This window comes from Urocampus carinirostris, chromosome 17, assembly GCF_059441175.1.
Source record: "Urocampus carinirostris isolate Australia breed hairy pipefish chromosome 17, RoL_Ucar_1.0, whole genome shotgun sequence".
Classification (NCBI taxonomy): domain Eukaryota; kingdom Metazoa; phylum Chordata; class Actinopteri; order Syngnathiformes; family Syngnathidae; genus Urocampus; species Urocampus carinirostris.
The window spans coordinates 29551240-29570370 of record NC_142365.1 but is presented as its reverse complement, the minus strand read 5'-3'; the positions used below and the strand labels follow the sequence as shown (position 1 = coordinate 29570370).

At 40.5% G+C, this 19131-nt stretch overlaps 1 protein-coding gene across 1 annotated transcript in view; it reads right to left on the bottom strand.

The window, feature by feature from the left end:
• The window catches only part of LOC148349736 (polypeptide N-acetylgalactosaminyltransferase 10-like), a 94598-nt gene extending 88415 nt beyond the window's left edge, over positions 1-6183 (bottom strand). The window contains exon 1 of the mRNA XM_088320972.1: positions 5825-6183. Coding sequence (XP_088177098.1) covers positions 5825-5995 — 171 coding nt within the window. The 5' untranslated portion in view covers positions 5996-6183. The remainder of the gene's footprint in view (positions 1-5824) is intronic.
• Positions 6184-19131: the final 12948 nt, after the last annotated feature.

Here is a 19131-nt window from a genome sequence, read left to right as displayed (position 1 = left end):
GCTGTGTGACCGGCCCCTTGGGGAGATATGGGAACTTCAAACGATTTGAGACTTTTGGAACACCGTGAACAAACTCACCAAATGAACCAACCCCACGAAAATCTTTGGTGTAAAGTGGTCTCTGTGTCTTGTTCTTGACTTAGTGATCCATGCCTCCTTCAACTTCATTGCTAAAAGTTTTTCCATAGCGGGGAGTTTGTTCTATCATGACGTAACTGAAAATTATCCATGCTGATTGGCTATAGGGGCAAAAAATGGATTTGATTCATTCTTCACTCTATCATTGGCGGGTGGGAATCATTGTTTGCTATGTGACTTTTGCAACGCCCGACAAGAAACTGCGCTTGACTCTGCAAACCACACTGATTTCAATTCAAATGTACCACCTCAAATTCCCAGTCCAAGTTCAGTCTGAAACGTAGCAGTGTCAGTAAAACAACAGTGCGGCCAGGTACCAAACTATCCAAAAAACTGATACGGCCTACGGCCCGATGGTTCCAGGCCACTGAAGTAAGTTAAACTGCTTTACAGAAGGAGCCAATGTTACATGATGAAATTGAAAGCATCTTTTGTAACAAGACGGTAAACATGTACGAGGACGAGATCGATTTTATCCAAGAAAGACTGAGGGCAGTTGCAAAGAGGACCACCACGGGGTGTCGGCGTTACATCTATCTCCAAGTGTGACATAAACGCACAAGGTCCCTGCAGTGATAAATGTGCAGCCACGCCGCCAACAGAGCGCAGATCGTAAACGTAGCCTCCAGTGTGCAGGCAACCCGCATGATTCTCATTTGCCCGTGACGGGGCCGTGAATCTTTGCCAACTTCCCTTTCAAGAGCGCACTTTATCATCCGCTGTCTGTGCGTTGACCTGATCACATGCAGCAACGGAAAACACAGCAGGAGGCTGGCAACTGCCTAACCCTTCCAAAAGGAAAACCCCAATTGCAAGAAATGCAAAAGAGGAAGAACATTTTCATTTCATTTGCGGGAAGTAAATTTCCATCTTGGAAAATATCCAAACTGACTCTCTGCCAAAGGCATTTGTGGGAATTGACTGAGAATTGAATGTAATTTAATGTAAGGGTTTCATATATATATATATATATATATATATATATATATATATATATCACTCAAATATATTAAACCTGACCACTGATTTTACTTGAATATACTTGTTTAGCTATATTTGAGACAATTATAATTTAAAAAGTCTTAGTTTGATTTCAGTATTTCACGATAATTTTGGAGCTGTGTTGGGTGAAATGGATAATATATATAGTCATCGAATGATTTTTTACCAGTTTTGCACTTTCCTTTCAATTGATGTTGTGTTTTAGTCTATTGAACTATTATTAATTAATTTTCCAAACTAATTATCCAAATCGGGGTGCCAGGGTTGTTGGAATCCATCCCAGCTGACATTGGGTAATGGGCACGGGGCACCCTGGAGTAGCTGGCAGCCAACTGCAGGGCACTGATTGACTTTCAAAACTTTATAATTAGAAGTGAATACGACTTCAAAATGTAGTTCACAGATGGTATATGTGGATGTAGGAGATTAAATTTACCTGTATGGCTTTGTTATTTCTGGTATGTTTTTATTTTCAATATTCGGTAATTATCTCCATAAATGGAGGTTAACCGGACAAACAAAAATTAATAAAAAAGAAAACCGTAAATTTAAATTTACCCGTACCAGTTCGCTTTTAGCTGATCGCCATGTAAACATCCCAATCTTTAAAATGTTGTTAAACTCTAAACCATATCAAATAGTTTTCTTGTGAACTTGCTGAATTCCCGCAAAGCTTTAAACGTAGTCTAATACTAGATTGTCTCACCTTTTAAATGCGACACTGAACTTAGAAGTACCTAACATTTTCTTTAACAAGTAGATGAATATAAAGATCACAAAAACGTCCTTTGTCTGTCCTACTAATTCTGCATTAGGGCTGCACGATTTGGGGGAAAAACCCCGATTGTGATTTTTCAGAACAGAATTGCAATTTCAATGCGAATTTAGATTTTAAATGAAAAGTGCATTTTAGGGGCTAGCTGTGTTTTTTGTGCGTACTTAACCCTTGGATGCATGACCCATCTGTACATAAAAGCTTCAATGCGTGGTGTTGGAAATTTGTGGGTGGGGGGAGACAAAAATACAAGTTTTATGAGGAATACCTGGAATATGACAATAATACAACTTTTTGATGTTCAAAGATGTTGAAGAATAACAACCAATGGGTACATTTTTTATCCCACTTGTGCATCCAAAGGTTAATACTAGTGACATGTTTTCACCTGTTAACGTTCCAACATCAGACTTTTGGGAAGAATTATGTGTCTGTATGATGTCACCAAATGGCCACTTTTGGAAAGACCTAGTCGTACCCTTAGAAAGATGTGTAAAATACTAAACTTACTTTTTTTCAGATAATGATCAACTCTGACCAGGGGCCGGATGAGGCTTCAGGCTATTGCCCCATGCTACCCATCTGCAGACATGAGACTGCAAAAAAATGTCAGGTGGAAATAAAAACTTTCTATTTGTTTGTGCTCCAAATTAGATTACTCTGTGTAAGTAGTACTTGCAGCCATAATTTGGGGGACAAAACTTAAGACTGTTACCTTTAAAAAGAGACCATAATCGTCCAGATTCTGCAAACCGTTCAACAACAGCATACAATTTCCTTCAGGTAAGTCTTGGATTTGGATTTTAGGTGAATTTTACGAGATTGTCAAAGGGTTAAAGTGAAATAAACAGCGCCCTCTTATGGGTAGCTTTGTTAGGGTTGCTGTTTATAAATCCTTGTTTAATCGCAGTGTCATGCGATCACACAATCAAACTATGCCACATCCCGATATCGATTAGATATTGGTTAATCGCGTATTCCTTGTAGTCTGCATCTTTGTTGCAACCTGCATTGCAAATTTTCCTCTGAAATTGAAAAGAAAAAAAAAATCGGTTTTAACAATCATACCCAGAAACGCAAGTTTGACAGTACTGATATTTATTTTAGTTATTGATTGAAGAACTCAATTGGACAGATTTACTAATGCATGCTTATATAGGGAGTGTTTTTAATGCATTGTATTCTCATAATCACCAACTTGTAAAATGACTCTGAAGCTTGACAGCTGTTATCGCACAGTTTAGTAATACTGTACAGGCTTTCTGCGCCGTTAATCCCATTCATTACATCGCTTGTCAGGCGAGATATCAAATCCATACAAGTTAATTCTGGAAGCGAATGTCAAAGCGGTGACTCAAAACCTCAAATTAACTCCGATGCCCCACTAGAAAGCAACATTTTTCAAGCTGTAATAGCATCTATTCAACATTTTTTTTATGAAGACCTCACTCAAAAAGACAACAATAGTCTCAGTCTTTGCAACACTGGTGCTCTACAAAACTCAACCGAAGCCACACACACAGTTCTATGAAAGCCTCCATTCAGCAGATTTTGGTCCATTTAAAGAAGGAAACTTCTTTCGTGGCACGCCAGGGTTCTTTCTTGGGAAGGTTTTAATTAGAACTAAAAACACATTACCCTATTTAAATACTTGACAAACGTACAGTAACTCTGCTTAGCATACTTCCCTTACAGGTGAATAACCGCAAAGAGCCCATATAATGTAAAAACAAGCATTTTGGAAACTTGGCAGATTAAAATATGAATGAATGTACCACTAAAGAGTAAATTGTAAGAAAGAATCCGTACAGGTACATTAGAGGTATTACATCAGGAAAGGGTACTTGGTCATTCAGGGTAAATCTAGCATTACTTCAATTGTAGGGTCATGTGAGCCAAATCCTGCAATTTGTAGAAACTCGTTATTGTTGCTTGAAATCGAAATCAAATATTTCACTTATATCACTACCAAAATGCATTAGTAAAAATATACCGGCATAGAAGCAGACCCCCTTAAACTGCTTAATAATAGCCACATAATATTCTATCTATCTACCCTGGTCATATCCCTCGAGAGGGGTGACTGATAGCAAAACCTACACATGCAAAAACAAAGAAAATTAAAAAAGGAAAAAGTAGCAAAAAAAAAACACAAAAATGTTTGGACTATGGCCAACCCAAATGCCCAAACACGCAAACAAGTTAAACGCCTCGGCACCCAAGTTAGTCATGCTTTCGTCCCTCTAGATGAAAAGGGACACAAGAAAGCAGCCATGTCACTCGGGTCAGGGTGACATAACACACTCTTCTGTTCAACAGCAGGACCGGACAGCTTTCATTGGTTTACCCCTGCCGCATCATACGGGTGCCCTGCCCATCCCTTAAAATGCGTCTAAACATCCCAATATTTTTTAACAACACTTCTCCACTCATTCCTATCACCAACAAGAGCTCTAGCTTCCACTATATTTTCACCTCTTTCCTGCCACATAATAAAGAAAAATATAAAAAAATGTGGACACCAACCAGTGGAGGCTGTGAAGCACTCATATTTCTTGAACTCTTTTTAAAATCAATTGTACTGGAAAATATTTTTATTGTATTCAATCACTGAATATTTATTAGTAAAAGGTAAGTTGCATAGTCTTGTTATGCAATAAAAATGATTTTGTGATAATTTTAGTCAAAGTTAAAAATACCGGATTGATGCACTCTGAGTTAATCAATTTCATTGCTTATACGCTCAATAAGAAAAGCAATTGCTGAATGGGGCGGCAGTGGCTCAGGAGGTAGAGCGCTCGTCTTGGGATCAAGAGATCGTAGTTCGAATCCCGGCTCCTCCGTGTTACATGTCGAAGTGTCCTTGGGTAAGACACTACCAAGACCTTACATGGCTGCACGGCCGCTATTGGGAAATGTGAAGCACACTGTAAAGCACTTTGGGAAGTCTTGACTTGAAAAGCGCTATATAAATGCAGATCATTTCATTTCACTTCATAAATAATGGCACCAATTCTTGTGTGTTGTGTACAATACAGTATTGGAAAAAACAAAAGAACACAGCCCAGAAGTTTGTTGGCTGCTCTCTGCCCATTCTGAAAGACATTGCTGGCTTGTGATAACACAGCAGAGCCATCAACATTATAAGACTCTTCTGTCCCTGGCCACATCTTTGACCTGTTGCCCTCTGGTATGCGCTATAGTTCTCTTGGAACAAGCAGGCTAGGAGACAATTTCTTCCCCAGGGCCATCACTACCCTAAACAAGCGCGCAGAACTGTGAAGATGTATATCTTGCAATTATTAGGGATTTTTTTTGTTATTTCTGCTGAAAGTAGTTTTGGTGCTGCTAATTGTTATTGCACTATTTTTCACTGCACTTCCGTTATTTTCCCCTTAGTTAATGCTTGAAGACTTTGTTTGGAAAACACTGGTGTAATAGTGATCAAAGAGTCACGGAAAAATCCACAAGTTTGCGAGCATTCTCCATTCGGGCCCCAGTGTTGTGGAATGTTTTGCGCTCTGAGATTCGATCTGCGACGAGACCCCCAGCCACTAGGATTGCTGAAATATGTGATGCTAGGCTAACAGGAAAAGCTGCGTTTCACATTCAACCTGTGAACGCACCACAGCAACTTCCACAAGTCCGCCTTGTGTCAATTTGACTTGCCCCGTTGTGGCTACGTGGCCCCCGCGACACATCCTGGTCGCCTAAGCCGCTCACCGACCGCGCTGGCGCGGCTATTTAAAAAAGGCCAAAGTAGCTAAGACTCACAACTCGCGTTGACAAAAATATATATAGACATATTCTTCCTTCCGCCCACAACTAACCGCGGGAAACACGCTTTGTTTATTTACCAACAGTCATCCACGGTACGGCGGCGTCAATGCCGCGCCACTTCCGGCTCACCTGAAGCTGCGGTGCGACGGCTGGTCCGTCTGCTGCTGCCAACAGCGCGTCCGGCGGGTTGTCTAACACCCGGTCCCGGTACAGAGACCACAAGCCGACGTTGGGAAGGAAGACGAAAGCCGCTACGAGAAGCCCGGCGAACTGCAGAAGCCGTTTCTCCCTCCGCCTCATTTCATCGAGGGTAGAAAAAGAAACGTAGGAGGAAGTGGTGCTGGGCTGTGGTGGGGGGAACCGAGGAAAGACTCCCCCGGGAGTCCACGTTCGTTTGTGGGTATTCGACTGGAGGGAAGTTCCCCTCCTGACAGCGGGACGGAAAGAGTACGTCAGCCTGGAGGTGTAACGCTGAATTGGGCGCCAGCTGTCTGCCGCTAGAGGGCGGGAGGCGAACCACCTCAAGTGGAGGCGGAAGAGGTCACGGTGGAATCAAATATGGATATGTTTCCTTTTTAAATATGAAAACTCTTCAAACTTATTTTATTTGTAATGTATTCTTAATGGTTTCTTTCAACTGCTTGTCCTCACCATAAGTCTGGGTCATTTTTCAAATTGAATCAATTGTCTTCATTCAGCGAAAGTTAGTCAAGTTAAGTTACATTTATTTGTATAGCCCTTAATCACAAGATGTCTCAAAAGACTGCACAGAATGCAATACATGACAGTAATGGAGACGAGAATTAATAAACGCCTGAAGTAGAACCTCTGCATCGGTTTGGGACAGCATCGAACGAACCTCCGCAATATTAGGGAGGCGGAAGAAAGCTATTCTAGTAATATTGTAACTGAAATGACGGATTAAGATCAAATAAAACACCTACCTTTTTTTTTTGACCGAGTCACTCACTATGGGTGATATTACATTTGTCGAGGTTCAGGGTAGGTGTTCGAGAACAAATCACGACAATGAGATTGACCAACAATCAACATTTCGTTTTTCCTGGGTTAAATCACAAAAAAATAGCATATTTGTATCTCAGGAAGGCTGGTAGATGGATTTGATCTCATGACCTCAGAAATGTGCCATGGACGCGCTTACCACTCAGCCGCTGTGCCGCCTATGCAAGTCACCATGAAAACAAAATATGGGGAGGTAAAATTGTGCAGAATTACAAGTCTTGCTAACCAAATACATTGTCTGCGAGCCTAGACAAATACACCACCGCATTTGAAATGGAAGAAACTGCAAATGAATGGCAAGAATTCTGGAGCTGTGTCTCTGGCAACCAGGCAACTGGGATCTGCCTTATTCGTATTCTCTGTAGTTTTCATTTATCTTCTCTCCGTTGTCATTTTTCTCCCTTGTCTCCTGTTTCTCATATTTGCCGTCCGACTATGAAATGAGATGTAAAGAACTGAACAAGAAAGAGAAATTACAATGGTTCCAGTGTTAAGACTTGGATGTCTTAGAGGACAATTGTCCACATCAGTCTCAAAGTGTTGGAGTTGGACAAAGTTGCTTTTAACAAAAAAAAAAAGAAAATTATAATACTAAAACCTTAAGTTAAGGCAGTATTGTAAGTCTTTTGTGGTTTATTTTTCATATATAAGGTGCAGAGGACTGTAATGTGCATAAAATTAAAACAAAGGTAAGAACAAGGGTTGTGTGGAAAAAAATAAATACAACTAAAATAACTAACTATGTTTCTCAAAGGCAGTAGAGTTACCTTATACAGTATAATTTCATTGTAACTGCATTTCCAATTGTATTTACCATATGCTTGGGTAATTAAGGCTACCAGATTTTAAGGCTCACATTCAAATTTCTGGCCAATTTGTGTTTTGTGGGTATACTTATAGCCCGAAAAATGTGCTTATAATAATTTGTGTGTGTTTAAAATAAGAATAGTTATCTACTTACTGTGTTTCCCAACTTTTAAACCCTGACAAAACTAAAATGAACTTTTTATTTGCAGTGGGATCTTGGATCCCTAAGTAGAGAATTCATCCATATGTGGGAGGATTGTGTATCTCAATAATTTGTCACTATTTCTGTAAAATGTCTGAGTCTGTAAAAAAGTGTCTGTTTGCGTTTGATGATAAATATCAACTCACATTTGTCATAAAAAAAAGTGCGATTTGTTTTTAAATTGCATTTTTTTTTTTAGATATTTCCAAAATCATTGAGCAGGGGTGTCCAAACTTTTATGAAAGCGGGCTAGTTTTGGTTACCAGAAAATGTCAGAAGGCTGACTATTCAGCCGGGCATTCTTTGAGTTGCCTTTTAATCAATTCCACCTGTGTGAAAAGTTTTCAGTGATTGACGATCAGCATCACGACCTCGTAGCTCGCCTTTGTAGCATTTTCATTTGACTAAAAGGGTCTCGTGAAAAAGTGCTGTTATGCAGTTAAAACAGCTTCCAGTTCTTCCTTTTCACAGCGTTGGTCTCCAGTTAGCTCTTTGTAGTCAGCATTTTTCATCTGGTAGTGCCTCATCTCATTAGCTACACCGCTTATCCTCAGTAGGGTCGTGGGGGTGCTGGAGCCCATCCCAGCAATCAGTGGGCAGGGGACACCCTGAACTGGTTGCCAGCCAATCGCAGGGCACACAGGGACAGACAAATCACTCGCTCATTCACACCTAGGGACAATTTGCACCGGCCAATTCACATGAAATGCATGTTTTTTGGAATGTGGGAGGAAACCGGAGTGCCTGGAGGAAACCCACGCAAGCACGGGGAGAACATACAAACTCCGCACAGGAAGTCTGGAGCTGGATTTGAACCCACGCAGGAGGTTCCCAAGACATGAACTGTGCCGCACATGCGCTAACCACTGCGCCGCCGTGCTGCCCGGTAGTGCCTTTTGATATGATATATTTTTAAAACAGCCACCATCTCTTGACGAATTAGGCAGACGCTGTTGTTATTGAATTCAGTGAAAAAAGACTCCAATTTCTACTTCTCCTGGAAGCGGCAGCCCTCTTAATAAACTTTCCTTTTTTATTCACCTTGTCGGAAATGGTGTGGGCAAAAATCCTCACAGAAAGCCAAGGGCAAGGTGGCCAAATGACTGCCATCAATTGGTGGAATGGTGATTTTTTTTTTTTTGGTAATTTATTTTTATGTAGGAATTTATTTAGGGCAGCACAGCGGCGCAGTGATTAGCGTATGTGCGGCACAGTTCATGTCTTGGGAACCTCCTGCGTGGGTTCAAATCCAGCTCCAGACTTCCTGTGCGGAGTTTGTATGTTCTCCCCGTGCTTGCGTGGGTTTCCTCCGGGCACTCAGGTTTCCTCCCACATTCCAAAAACATGCATTTCAGGTGAATTGGCCGGTCCAAATTGTCCCTAGGTGTGAATGAGCGAGTGAGTTGTCTGTCCCTGTGTGCCCTGCGATTGGCTGGCAACCAGTTCAGGGTGTCCCCTGCCCACTGCCCGATGATTGCTGGGATGGGCTCCAGCACCCCCGCGACCCTACTGAGGATAAGCGGTGTAGCCAATGAAATGAGATGAGAATTTATTTAATATTGCTCTCCGCATTATTGGTGGGACACATGTTATTAATTTTATGATAGAGGCTGCGGGACAGTAAAATATTGATCACAGACAGAAACAGTCCCTGGGCTGAACTTTGGACATGGCTGTCATAGAGGAAGCATAAACCATAGAGGGAGGACTAGACTACTCCACTCAAATGGGTTGACAGCCCAAAAATCCCTCCAAATTTTCTATTTCCTTAAAAGTTAACCTCAACATCCAAGATGAATGACACAATGTGTTTCTTTTTGAAAGAAAACTAACCAGAGCTAACAGTGAAATATATTTTACAACGCCATGATGCCACGTAGTTGCAACTAAGTCCTATGTTCTTTAAGGTATTCTGTAAAAAAATACAATTTTTATTTGTTTTTTGTCAGATATGTATCATTTTCCAGGAAATAAAATAAGGCTTATTAATGATTTACCACTCTTGTGATATTACATCCATTATGTGCATTGAAGCATTTTGTTAGTGTTTCGATTCCCAATAATATCACCGTCAACTGGCGATGCCTCTTTGATGCACTGGGGCAAATGATACTTTGACGATCTTCATATGAAGACCTTTCTAGTGATCGATAGACTTTACTTACCTGACATTGATGTGTTTGAGTCACATTAAAAACTCAGTAATTGCTTATCACGGTGTGCCTCCTGGATGCAACTAATGGCTTCCTGTACTTAAGCTGCCAATCATGAGCAGGTGAATTGAATGGCCTCCTGGCAATTCAACTTCGCCTCTCCATCTAAGGTACAAAATCTTGCTTTGCAAAAATATCAACTGTCAAGGCACATTATTTGGTCGTTTGACAATGTTGATGAATTTCATTTGACTGCGATTACAAAGAGAGGGTACATTTATTTACCTAATTTATTTGGGCTCGACACATCAAACTCGGTGTCACGAGTCATAAAGTAAAGGGCTGCTCGATCAACATAAATCCCCACCTCATTCTCATCTTTTTGAAGAGGAAGGCGCAGCCCCACGGGGTTCATCTATAATTCATGCTGGAAGACCTGGAACAGATTGAATTGTTACAACTCAGGCTGGTAGAAGGAGGGTCATGGCGACAGAGCGTGAGGCATCCTCATCAGGAACAGATTAGTGCAACGAATCACAAATAAAACTTTCCTCGTTGCCCAGGGCTCGCAGGAATAAGCATTTAAACACAGTTTCTAGGTAAATAATCTCCCAAAAAATATACCTAATTTCACAATATGATATGAACAAAAAATACTTAGGGTTAGGTTACTGTTCATTCCAGACTTCAGGGCGCACCTGATTAAAAGTCGCATGCACATCTTTAAAGAAGAAACTCAAGTTTGTTTTTGTACAAGGCACACTGGATTTTTATCGAGGTAATACCTATTTTCTGTCAGCCAACACTGCCCTGCTAAACTGTGACACACAATAACTCAAAAAAGACCCATACGTGTTATTGCCCATTTTTCCACATCCATCCATCCACCATTTTTTATCCTTGGTAGGGTAGCGGGGGTGCTGGAGCCCATCCTTGCTGTCTTCGGGCAGTGGGCAAGGGACACCCTGAACTGGTTGCCAATTTTTCCCCATTAAATGCTCATTTAAGTATCATTACATTGCATTTCTGACCTGGCGTCTTGGGCTAAAATTATATTTTCTAACATCTGCTCGCAATTTCATCTTGGCCTTTTACCGGTTGGATGTTACATACGTGTCTGTGTGCATGTACATTCATTACCTAGACTCACAGATGCTGTATCTGGCCCATTAAAGCTGGTGTGATCCTGTGAATGCATATGCACTCTAAACACCAATCTGATGTCCAATTCTTGATGTCTACACTCAATTTCTTGCATCTCCCAAGAAAGACAAGTTTAAGACCCCTGCACTAGATAGTAGGCTGTTGGCACATCTGGCAGGTAAGTAGTCAGGCAGGTTAGTGTAAGTGTTCGTAGCAAGGCGATGATTAGTCTAAATAGATTTTAAGTCAGTAGGATGATTCATGGGTAAGGAGCTTAGTAGACCACATAGATCAGGTGTGTTTGGTAAGAATGAGGTTGCCAGCTCTATATTGTGTCAGTATGTAGGTACAATATATGTCAAGTCAAGTCACATTCATTTGCGTAGCCCTTAATCACAAAAATGTCTTTAAGGACTGCACAGGATTACAATGACCATCGCCTGGTTTTAAACCAACACGCGGGCAAGGAAAAACTCAAAACCTCAGCGTGAGGAAAAAAGAAACCTTGTGAAGGGGCCTCACAAGTGGTAATTCCCCTTCCAGGATGACCAGGGTGGAATAGATTTAGCATTGGGTCACAGTACAAAAACATAGTAAATATCAATAAAAGAGAACACTAGGTAACATGTTGAAATTTATCCGGAAAGTGCATGACAGCAACAATGCCTCAAGCCTGTAAAGTAGTCCAAAAAGTCCATAACAGCAACGACCTAGCTTCCCATCTCTTCCAGCTGGTCGATGCAGGTGTTGACATGCTTCAGGTCCAGACGCTGGTCCGCCGACTCATCTTAAATTGTCCTTTTCCTTTGTATCACCACCAGCCGGGCAGTTGAAAAAAGACAGGACAATACAAAATGTGGGGTGGCCATCAATCATAAGCTTTTGAATAGAAGTGTATCTTAAGTCTAATTTTTAAAACCTCCACTGAGGTTGCAGATCTTATCTCCGGAGGCAGAGCATTCCACAGCACCGGGGCCCGGATGGAGAACGCTCTCTATCCTGCAGACTTCTTGGCTCTCGGAGTCACAAGCAGACTGGCATTTTCAGAGTGGAGGCTCCATGCAGGAACATAGGGGCAAATCAAATCTGAGAGATAAGAGGGCGCAAGTCCATGCAAACATTTGTATGTTAGTAAGAAAACCTTAAAGTTACATCTTAAGTGGACTGGGAGCCAGTGCAAGTTGGCCAATACAGGAGTAATATGCTCAAACTTTTTTGTCTTAGTCAAGAGTCTTGCTGCCGCATTCTGAACCAGCTGCAAACTTTTGATGCTAGACATCGGGGGACCAGAAAGCAATACATGATAGTAATTGGGACGAGAATTATTAAACGCCTGAATTAGAACCTCTGTATCGGTTTGGGACAGCATCGAACGAATCTCCGCAATATTACGGAGGCGGGAATAAGCTATTTTAGTAATATTTTTCACGTGTAACTGAAACGACAGATTAGGATCAAATATAACACCTAGATTTTTGACCGAGTCACTATGGGTGATATTACATTTGTCTAGGTTCAGGGCAGTGTTTGAAAACAACTCACGACAATGAGCTGGACCAATAATCAACATTTCATTTTTTTCTGGGTAAAGGCGCAAACAATTAAGTGACATCCATCATTGAATTATGGATAGTGATTTGGAACCATTAAAGCAAAATATTTAAAAAACAATTCAAAGTATGAGCCACACAATATATTTTAAGACAATAAATAACAGTAGGTTAAAATGTTGAGGTTCATTTTGAGTGTCATTTTTGTTGTGAATAATGGTTTTAAAACAAGGTTTGAACAGCAAAATATGTTCTCATAAAGAGCTGGAAGACTTGTGTTCTCTTTTGTTTTGGGACAGGGTCACAGTTCTAACCTTCATAATGGAGTGGTAATTTTTCTTCCTCCATTGATTTAATCAATCTTTATTTTTTTATAAATTTGCGCAAACTATGCACTTGAAATATACCCAGGAAATTGTGAAAGGCAGACGTCACAGTCGCTTGCGTATTCTGATGCCTCTCATTGGCTCAAAACATGGAAAATATCAGATTGACAATTCTTCTGACCAGAGTTAAAGGTAAAAAAAGGCTACAGTGCTCCTACAATTAATGGTTGAAACATAATTGCACTCCCGTCCTAAATCCGTTAAAATAGTAATTTTTTCTCTGAGCCAGATGTACTCGTGAATAAAAGCCACACCTGACATGCAAACCATATGTTCCAGACCCCTGATTTAGGGCTACCATTTTTTCCAATTCTCAGTACAAGTAACATCCCAGTTAGGATGCTTTCGACATACCACTTGTAATATCTTATATGCACGAATATAATCTGAATGTAGGACTATAAATTAACGTACTAAAATCAGGGGCTCTTTATTCTATTCACTTGACGTGGACCCAATTGGGTTTGGAAGGGACCACATCTCATTTTGTTGTAATTTATTCCCTTTTTTGCTGACAATAAAGGATAACAAGAGAGTTACGAGGAAGGAAAAGTTAAAAAAAACAATGACAATTATAATCAAATCAAAGATTGATAGGTTGGTTGATAAAGTTAGTCTAGGTTGGCAGGTTAAGATAGTTAGGGAGATTGGTTAGATAAAGTTTAGCCTTTGTAGCTTTGTTGATTGGTAGACACGTGGGCGGGCAGTTGGGGTTGTTATTTAGCTCTTCAGTTGGCACTGTCATTTAACTCTCCATTTTTTTTCTATGATTTGAGTTCCGATGTCGGCACTCCCGGCCATCTATAGTGCGCTTGGTTGAGAGCCTCTGTCGTCGAAAAAGTGCGTCAAGGTGGCAGATGAAGTAAAGAGACGGCAGAGTGATGGCTCCTTATCTCTCCCTCACCCGGTGTTGCCATGGCGATCGATAGATTGCCGCCAGGGTCGATTAGCGCCGCTGCGACTCTCACCTTCCTCGTCCATCCTCATTTCACTCCATAGATTTGATCCCTCCCAAATGTGAGAGGCGCCATAAAGAAAGTGCTCTACAGTAACCGTGTGCTCGTATTAGCAGTGAGCTGTGTCATTGCTGTTTTTACTGCAGGTGATGTTATGGATAAGGCGTGGATTCACTCTCATTTAGCTACGGGAAATTTAATACCAAGGTCTGTCTTGAAAATAACACGAAAATGTCTCAATGGGCTACACCTAAAAAGACATAAGAAATCACACTATTATTTATGCAATGAGTTGTACAATGTCTGTAATCCTTTGCCCATATTAATCTTTTTCTTTTGTTGACGAGTCTTAATTTTTGTTTTTTCTTTGCCACTCTGCCTTGAAGTCCAGCATCCTGGAGTCGCCTCTTAACTGTAGATGTCGACACTGGTGTTTTGCGAGTACTATTGAACCAAGCTGCTAGTTGTGGACCTGTAAGGCGTCTACTTCTCCAATTAGAGACTCTAATGTACTTGTCATTTTACCACTTCTGTTTTAACTGTGGTAAAAGCCAGCCTGGGCTGTTCTCTGAAGGAAGTAGTACACACCATTGCAGGAGATCTTCAGTTGGCAATTTCTCACATGGAATAGCTATAATTTCTAAGAATAACAATAGACTGTCTGGTTTCACATTAAATACATTTTTTCTGGCTGTTTTATCCCCCCACCAATCCATGAATTGAGAGGCTGCCTTGCAAGAAGGAAGCCCTTGCTCCATAAGCGGCACCTTAAGGCGCAAATAAAGTTTGCTGCTGATCACATGGACAAAGATAAGACCTTCTGGAGGAAGTTCTGTGATCAAATGAAACAAAAATCAAACTATTTGGCCACAATACCCAGCAATATGTTTGGAGGAGAAAACTTGAGGCCTTTAACCCCAAGTACACCATATTTACCGTCAAGCACGGCGGTGGTAGTATTGTGCTTTGGGGCTGCTTTGCTGCCAATGGAACTGGTGCTTTACAGAGAGTAAAGGGATAATGAAGATGGAGGTCAAATTCTTCAGCATAACCTAAAGTCATCAGCCCGAAGATTGGGTCTTGGGCGCAGTTGGGTGTTCCAACAGGACAATAAACCCAAACGCACATCAAAAATGGTGATGGAATGGCTAAATAAGGATGGAATTAAGGTTTTTAAATGGCCTTTCCAAAGTCCTGACTTAAACCCCATTGAGGACTTGTGGACAATGCTGAAGTAACACGACCATGTGAGAAAGCCATTTAATTTAACTGAACTGCACCAAAAAAAGAGGAGTGATCAAAGATTTAACCAGAAGCTTGCCAGAAGCTTGTGGATAGCTACCAAAAGCCCCTAATTGAAGTGAAAATGGCCAAGGGACATGTTACCATATATTAGCTCTCCTGTATGTATATTTTTGACCAAGCAGATTTGATCACTTTTTCTGTTAACCCTTAATACAGTTTTAAAAGAAACAAACCTCATGAATGTTTTTTGTGACATAGAACGATCTCTTTCAATCACTCTATAAGAGAATATTCCGAGTTGTAGAAATAACTGGAAACTCAAGAGAGCCATGACATTATGTTCTTCACAAGTGTATGTAAACTTTTGACCGCAACTGTATGTATACATTGTATTAAAAACAGACACAACTAAAACAGCCATTTGCCACCTTGACAATTCATAGGGTGTATTTTGAATTAGTTCTATGTAATTTTCATCTAAAAAAAAACCCTGTGCATTTCCTTCAATAAAGGACATTACTAAGCGACCTCAAACTTTTGAATGGTAGTGTATGCCCAAAAAATAAAATGGTAAGCATGCTGCTGAAGAGTAACACATAAGTAATCTCACTAAGAATTGTTTTGAAAACAAATGCAAGCCTGCTTTAAAATAGGTAATGGTTCTTCTCTTTCAGTTAAAAAAACTGGAACGATTTTATATGCTTTCACACCAATATTGACCCAATGTTTGGTTTTATTATTCCCAGAAACTGGTGATCTACATCCCCCTTATAGAATTGGTGTTTTTATTTCACCTTCCAACTGCATTTTTCAAGGCCTTAAGACGACGCTCAAAGGGCATAAACATATAAACACTCACATATTAATGTGACACTTCACGTTGAGGATAAAGGGGAAATGCATGAAAGGGGATCATGTATTAATCATCGATTGATGCGGCAAGGCGGATGCACGACGACATCAAAAGGCGACGTTTAAATCATCTTAAGTCTGGCAAAACTTTCCCAATGGTCTACAGGATGAGGAACAAATAAGTGTGTTTGTTTTTAGTATTTAGTTTTCATTTTTTTTATTAATGTACTTGAAGGGACAGTGAGTTGTTAAGACCAGAACAGAGTCAGGACCCAAATGCATAGCGTTAATCACAAGTTTATTTAATAGAAAAAGGAAGGGCAGCGCCCGCAATCCTATGCCCGCTGGACGCGGAAGCGATCTTCCGTAGTGGTAGATGGCTGTGTCAGGGACGGAAATACAGGTCGATAGCCGGGTCAGGAGAGCAAAAATGTGGTCGGGATCCAAAACGGGTCGTAAGCCCGGATGGGAGAGCAGACGTGGTCGGGATCAAAAACGGGTTGTAAGCCGTGACAGGAGATCAGACGTGGTCAGGATCGAAAACAGGTCCCGGCCGGAGACAAACGGGGAGATCATGAACAAACAGGTTGCAAAACGGAGGGAGTCAGGGTCAAAAAGCTTGCCTTGTAACACCATATGTTCGCTGACGGACTGACAACCGGAGAGTGACAGGACTAGGCTTAAAAAAGGACAGAGAACCAATCAGGTAGCCCGCACCGGCAGGCGGCAAATGAGCGGGCACAGGTGATCTAAATCAGTAATCATGACATGAGTAGTATTTAGTATCACCTAGTGGTACAAAAAAATAATTCAGTTAAAGAATAAAAGAATTCCATGCAAACATACAAAACTATCGTACCAATAATATTTGTTATAAAAAAAAAAATCATTGATCGAGAATTGTGCCGCTATGTTTGTCTGGCGTGTTGTTGCTTGGTCTGGCACTCGTTTTCATTCGCATTAGACAACAGTCCCATTTAGTGGTCAAATATTAAACTCTGGGGCTTTGAGTCCAAAATTAAAATCAAATGGACCTTTTCAAGGACCCGGTAAAACAGAAATGTAGACAAGCATATTCTGTATTTTCTTTGTTCCAGATAAGAAATCAATAAAACATTAAAAGAGCAGATGTAGTTGTTTTTGAGTTACAGCAAAACTAATTGGGAATGATTCGTCCCGTTAAAATAATCCCTGTCTCTTTGATGCTAATTAGATTTTAGCTTACAATAGGGCCTTTTATTGACTAACGCTGGGCAAGTTCTGTTATAAAGAGGAATAAACATTTTAAATTTACATTAAGAGAACAGTAGATGTGATACCACTTGTTGTGTGTTTATTTTTACAGTTAACTCCAAATAAATGTGATTTAACATCTTAAATGCCACTGTAGCTAACCTGTAGCAATGGCCGGGTTCGAGGGATTTTTTTTGTGTCCGTTTTTTAAGACAAAAAAATACGGGGTGGCATGGCGGATGAGTGGTTAGAGTTTCTCTTACACAGTTCTGAGGTCATGGTATCAAATCCAGCTACCAGCTTTCCTGTGCAGTTTGCTTGTTCTTCCCGTACTTGTGTGGGTTACCTCCTGGCACTCCAGTTTCCTCCCACATTCCAAAATCATGCAGGTCAGGTTAATTGGCAGGTCCTGATTGTCCCTAGTTGTTAATGAGCAAGTAAATTGTCTGTCTCTGTGTGCCCTGCCACTGGTTCACAACCAGTTAGTGAGTCCCTTCGCCACTGCCTGAAGGTCAGCTGGGATGTGCTCCAGCACCCCCGCGACCCTACTTCTGAAAAGCAGTGCAGATAATGGATGAATGTGAGTATTTTCACAATTTAATGTTTTTTTTTTCAAAAATTTACAATTTATAATGCCATTGGAAGATGGGTCAATGAAATGTACGTCATATGAAAGGTAAACCCGTTCATTAAATTTCACTTTGAAGCTTTTATTACGTGTTTATCCTGGAGTGCCATGTCTAATCTCTGAATAAAATGTTCACTACATCGTTATCAATGACAACACAGACAATTCCAATTCTAGATCTAATTCCTTTGACATTTTACTGATTTGCTCAACATTACTAGACAAAGTGCATCTGTTTATAATGTAAGATGTGTAATATATCCTAAAGAAAACGAAATAAAAAATATAGTTTTTCAACACAACATCCATTAAGTAACAAACCCATTTTCAAGAGGTAACAACTATAAATATTTATATCTTAGAAGTAAATAGCAAGAAATAAAGGAAAATCATTGCCAGATTGAAAACAAATCTCAGACTGTGAATACCTTAGGCGGCAGTAGCTCAGGAGGTAGAGCGCTCGTCTTGGGATCAAAAGATCGCAGTTCGAATCCCGGCTCATCCGTGTTACATGTTGAAGTGTCCTTGGGTAAGACACTGAACCCCTAATACCGCCAATAAGAAGGTTAGCACCTTACATGGCTGCACGGCCGCTATTGGGAAATGTGTAGCACATTGTAAAGCGCTTTGAGAAGTCATTGACTTGAAAAGCGCTATATAAATGCAGATCATTTCATTTCATTTCATTACCTGAGATACTACCAATGTATAGCAGGTGTCAAATTCGTGGGCAAAATACTGAGAGAAACATATGAGAAAAATGAGCAAACCACTATCTGCATTGTTAGATGTGTCCATTGGATTTCGCTAAAGCCAGGCGCTACTCACAATAACTAACTAGAGAACATTGAGGAAAACCATCCCATTGTTATTTTACTTAAAACAAAAGTCACAGGCGATCTGTTTAAGGCAGGGGTGTCAAACTCATTTTAACTCGGGGGCCACACGATAGAACAAACATTCTGTTGGGGGCCGGACCAGTAGATTAAAGAGAAAGAAAAAGAGAGATAAAGAAATAAGAGAAAGAGGGGGGATAAAGAAAGAGAGAGAGGGGGAGAGCCTGAGAAACAAAAGAGATAAAAAAAGAAGTCATGAGAGAGGGGGAAAGAAAGGGAGAGGAGGAAAGAAATCTAAAGAGAAATAGAAAGACAGAAGGAGAGAAAAGAGAAAAGAAAGCGCAAAGGGTAGGAAGAGAGAAAGAGAAAAGAGAGAAAAGGAAAAAAAGGAAATTAGAGCAAAATAAGTTAAAAAGACAGAG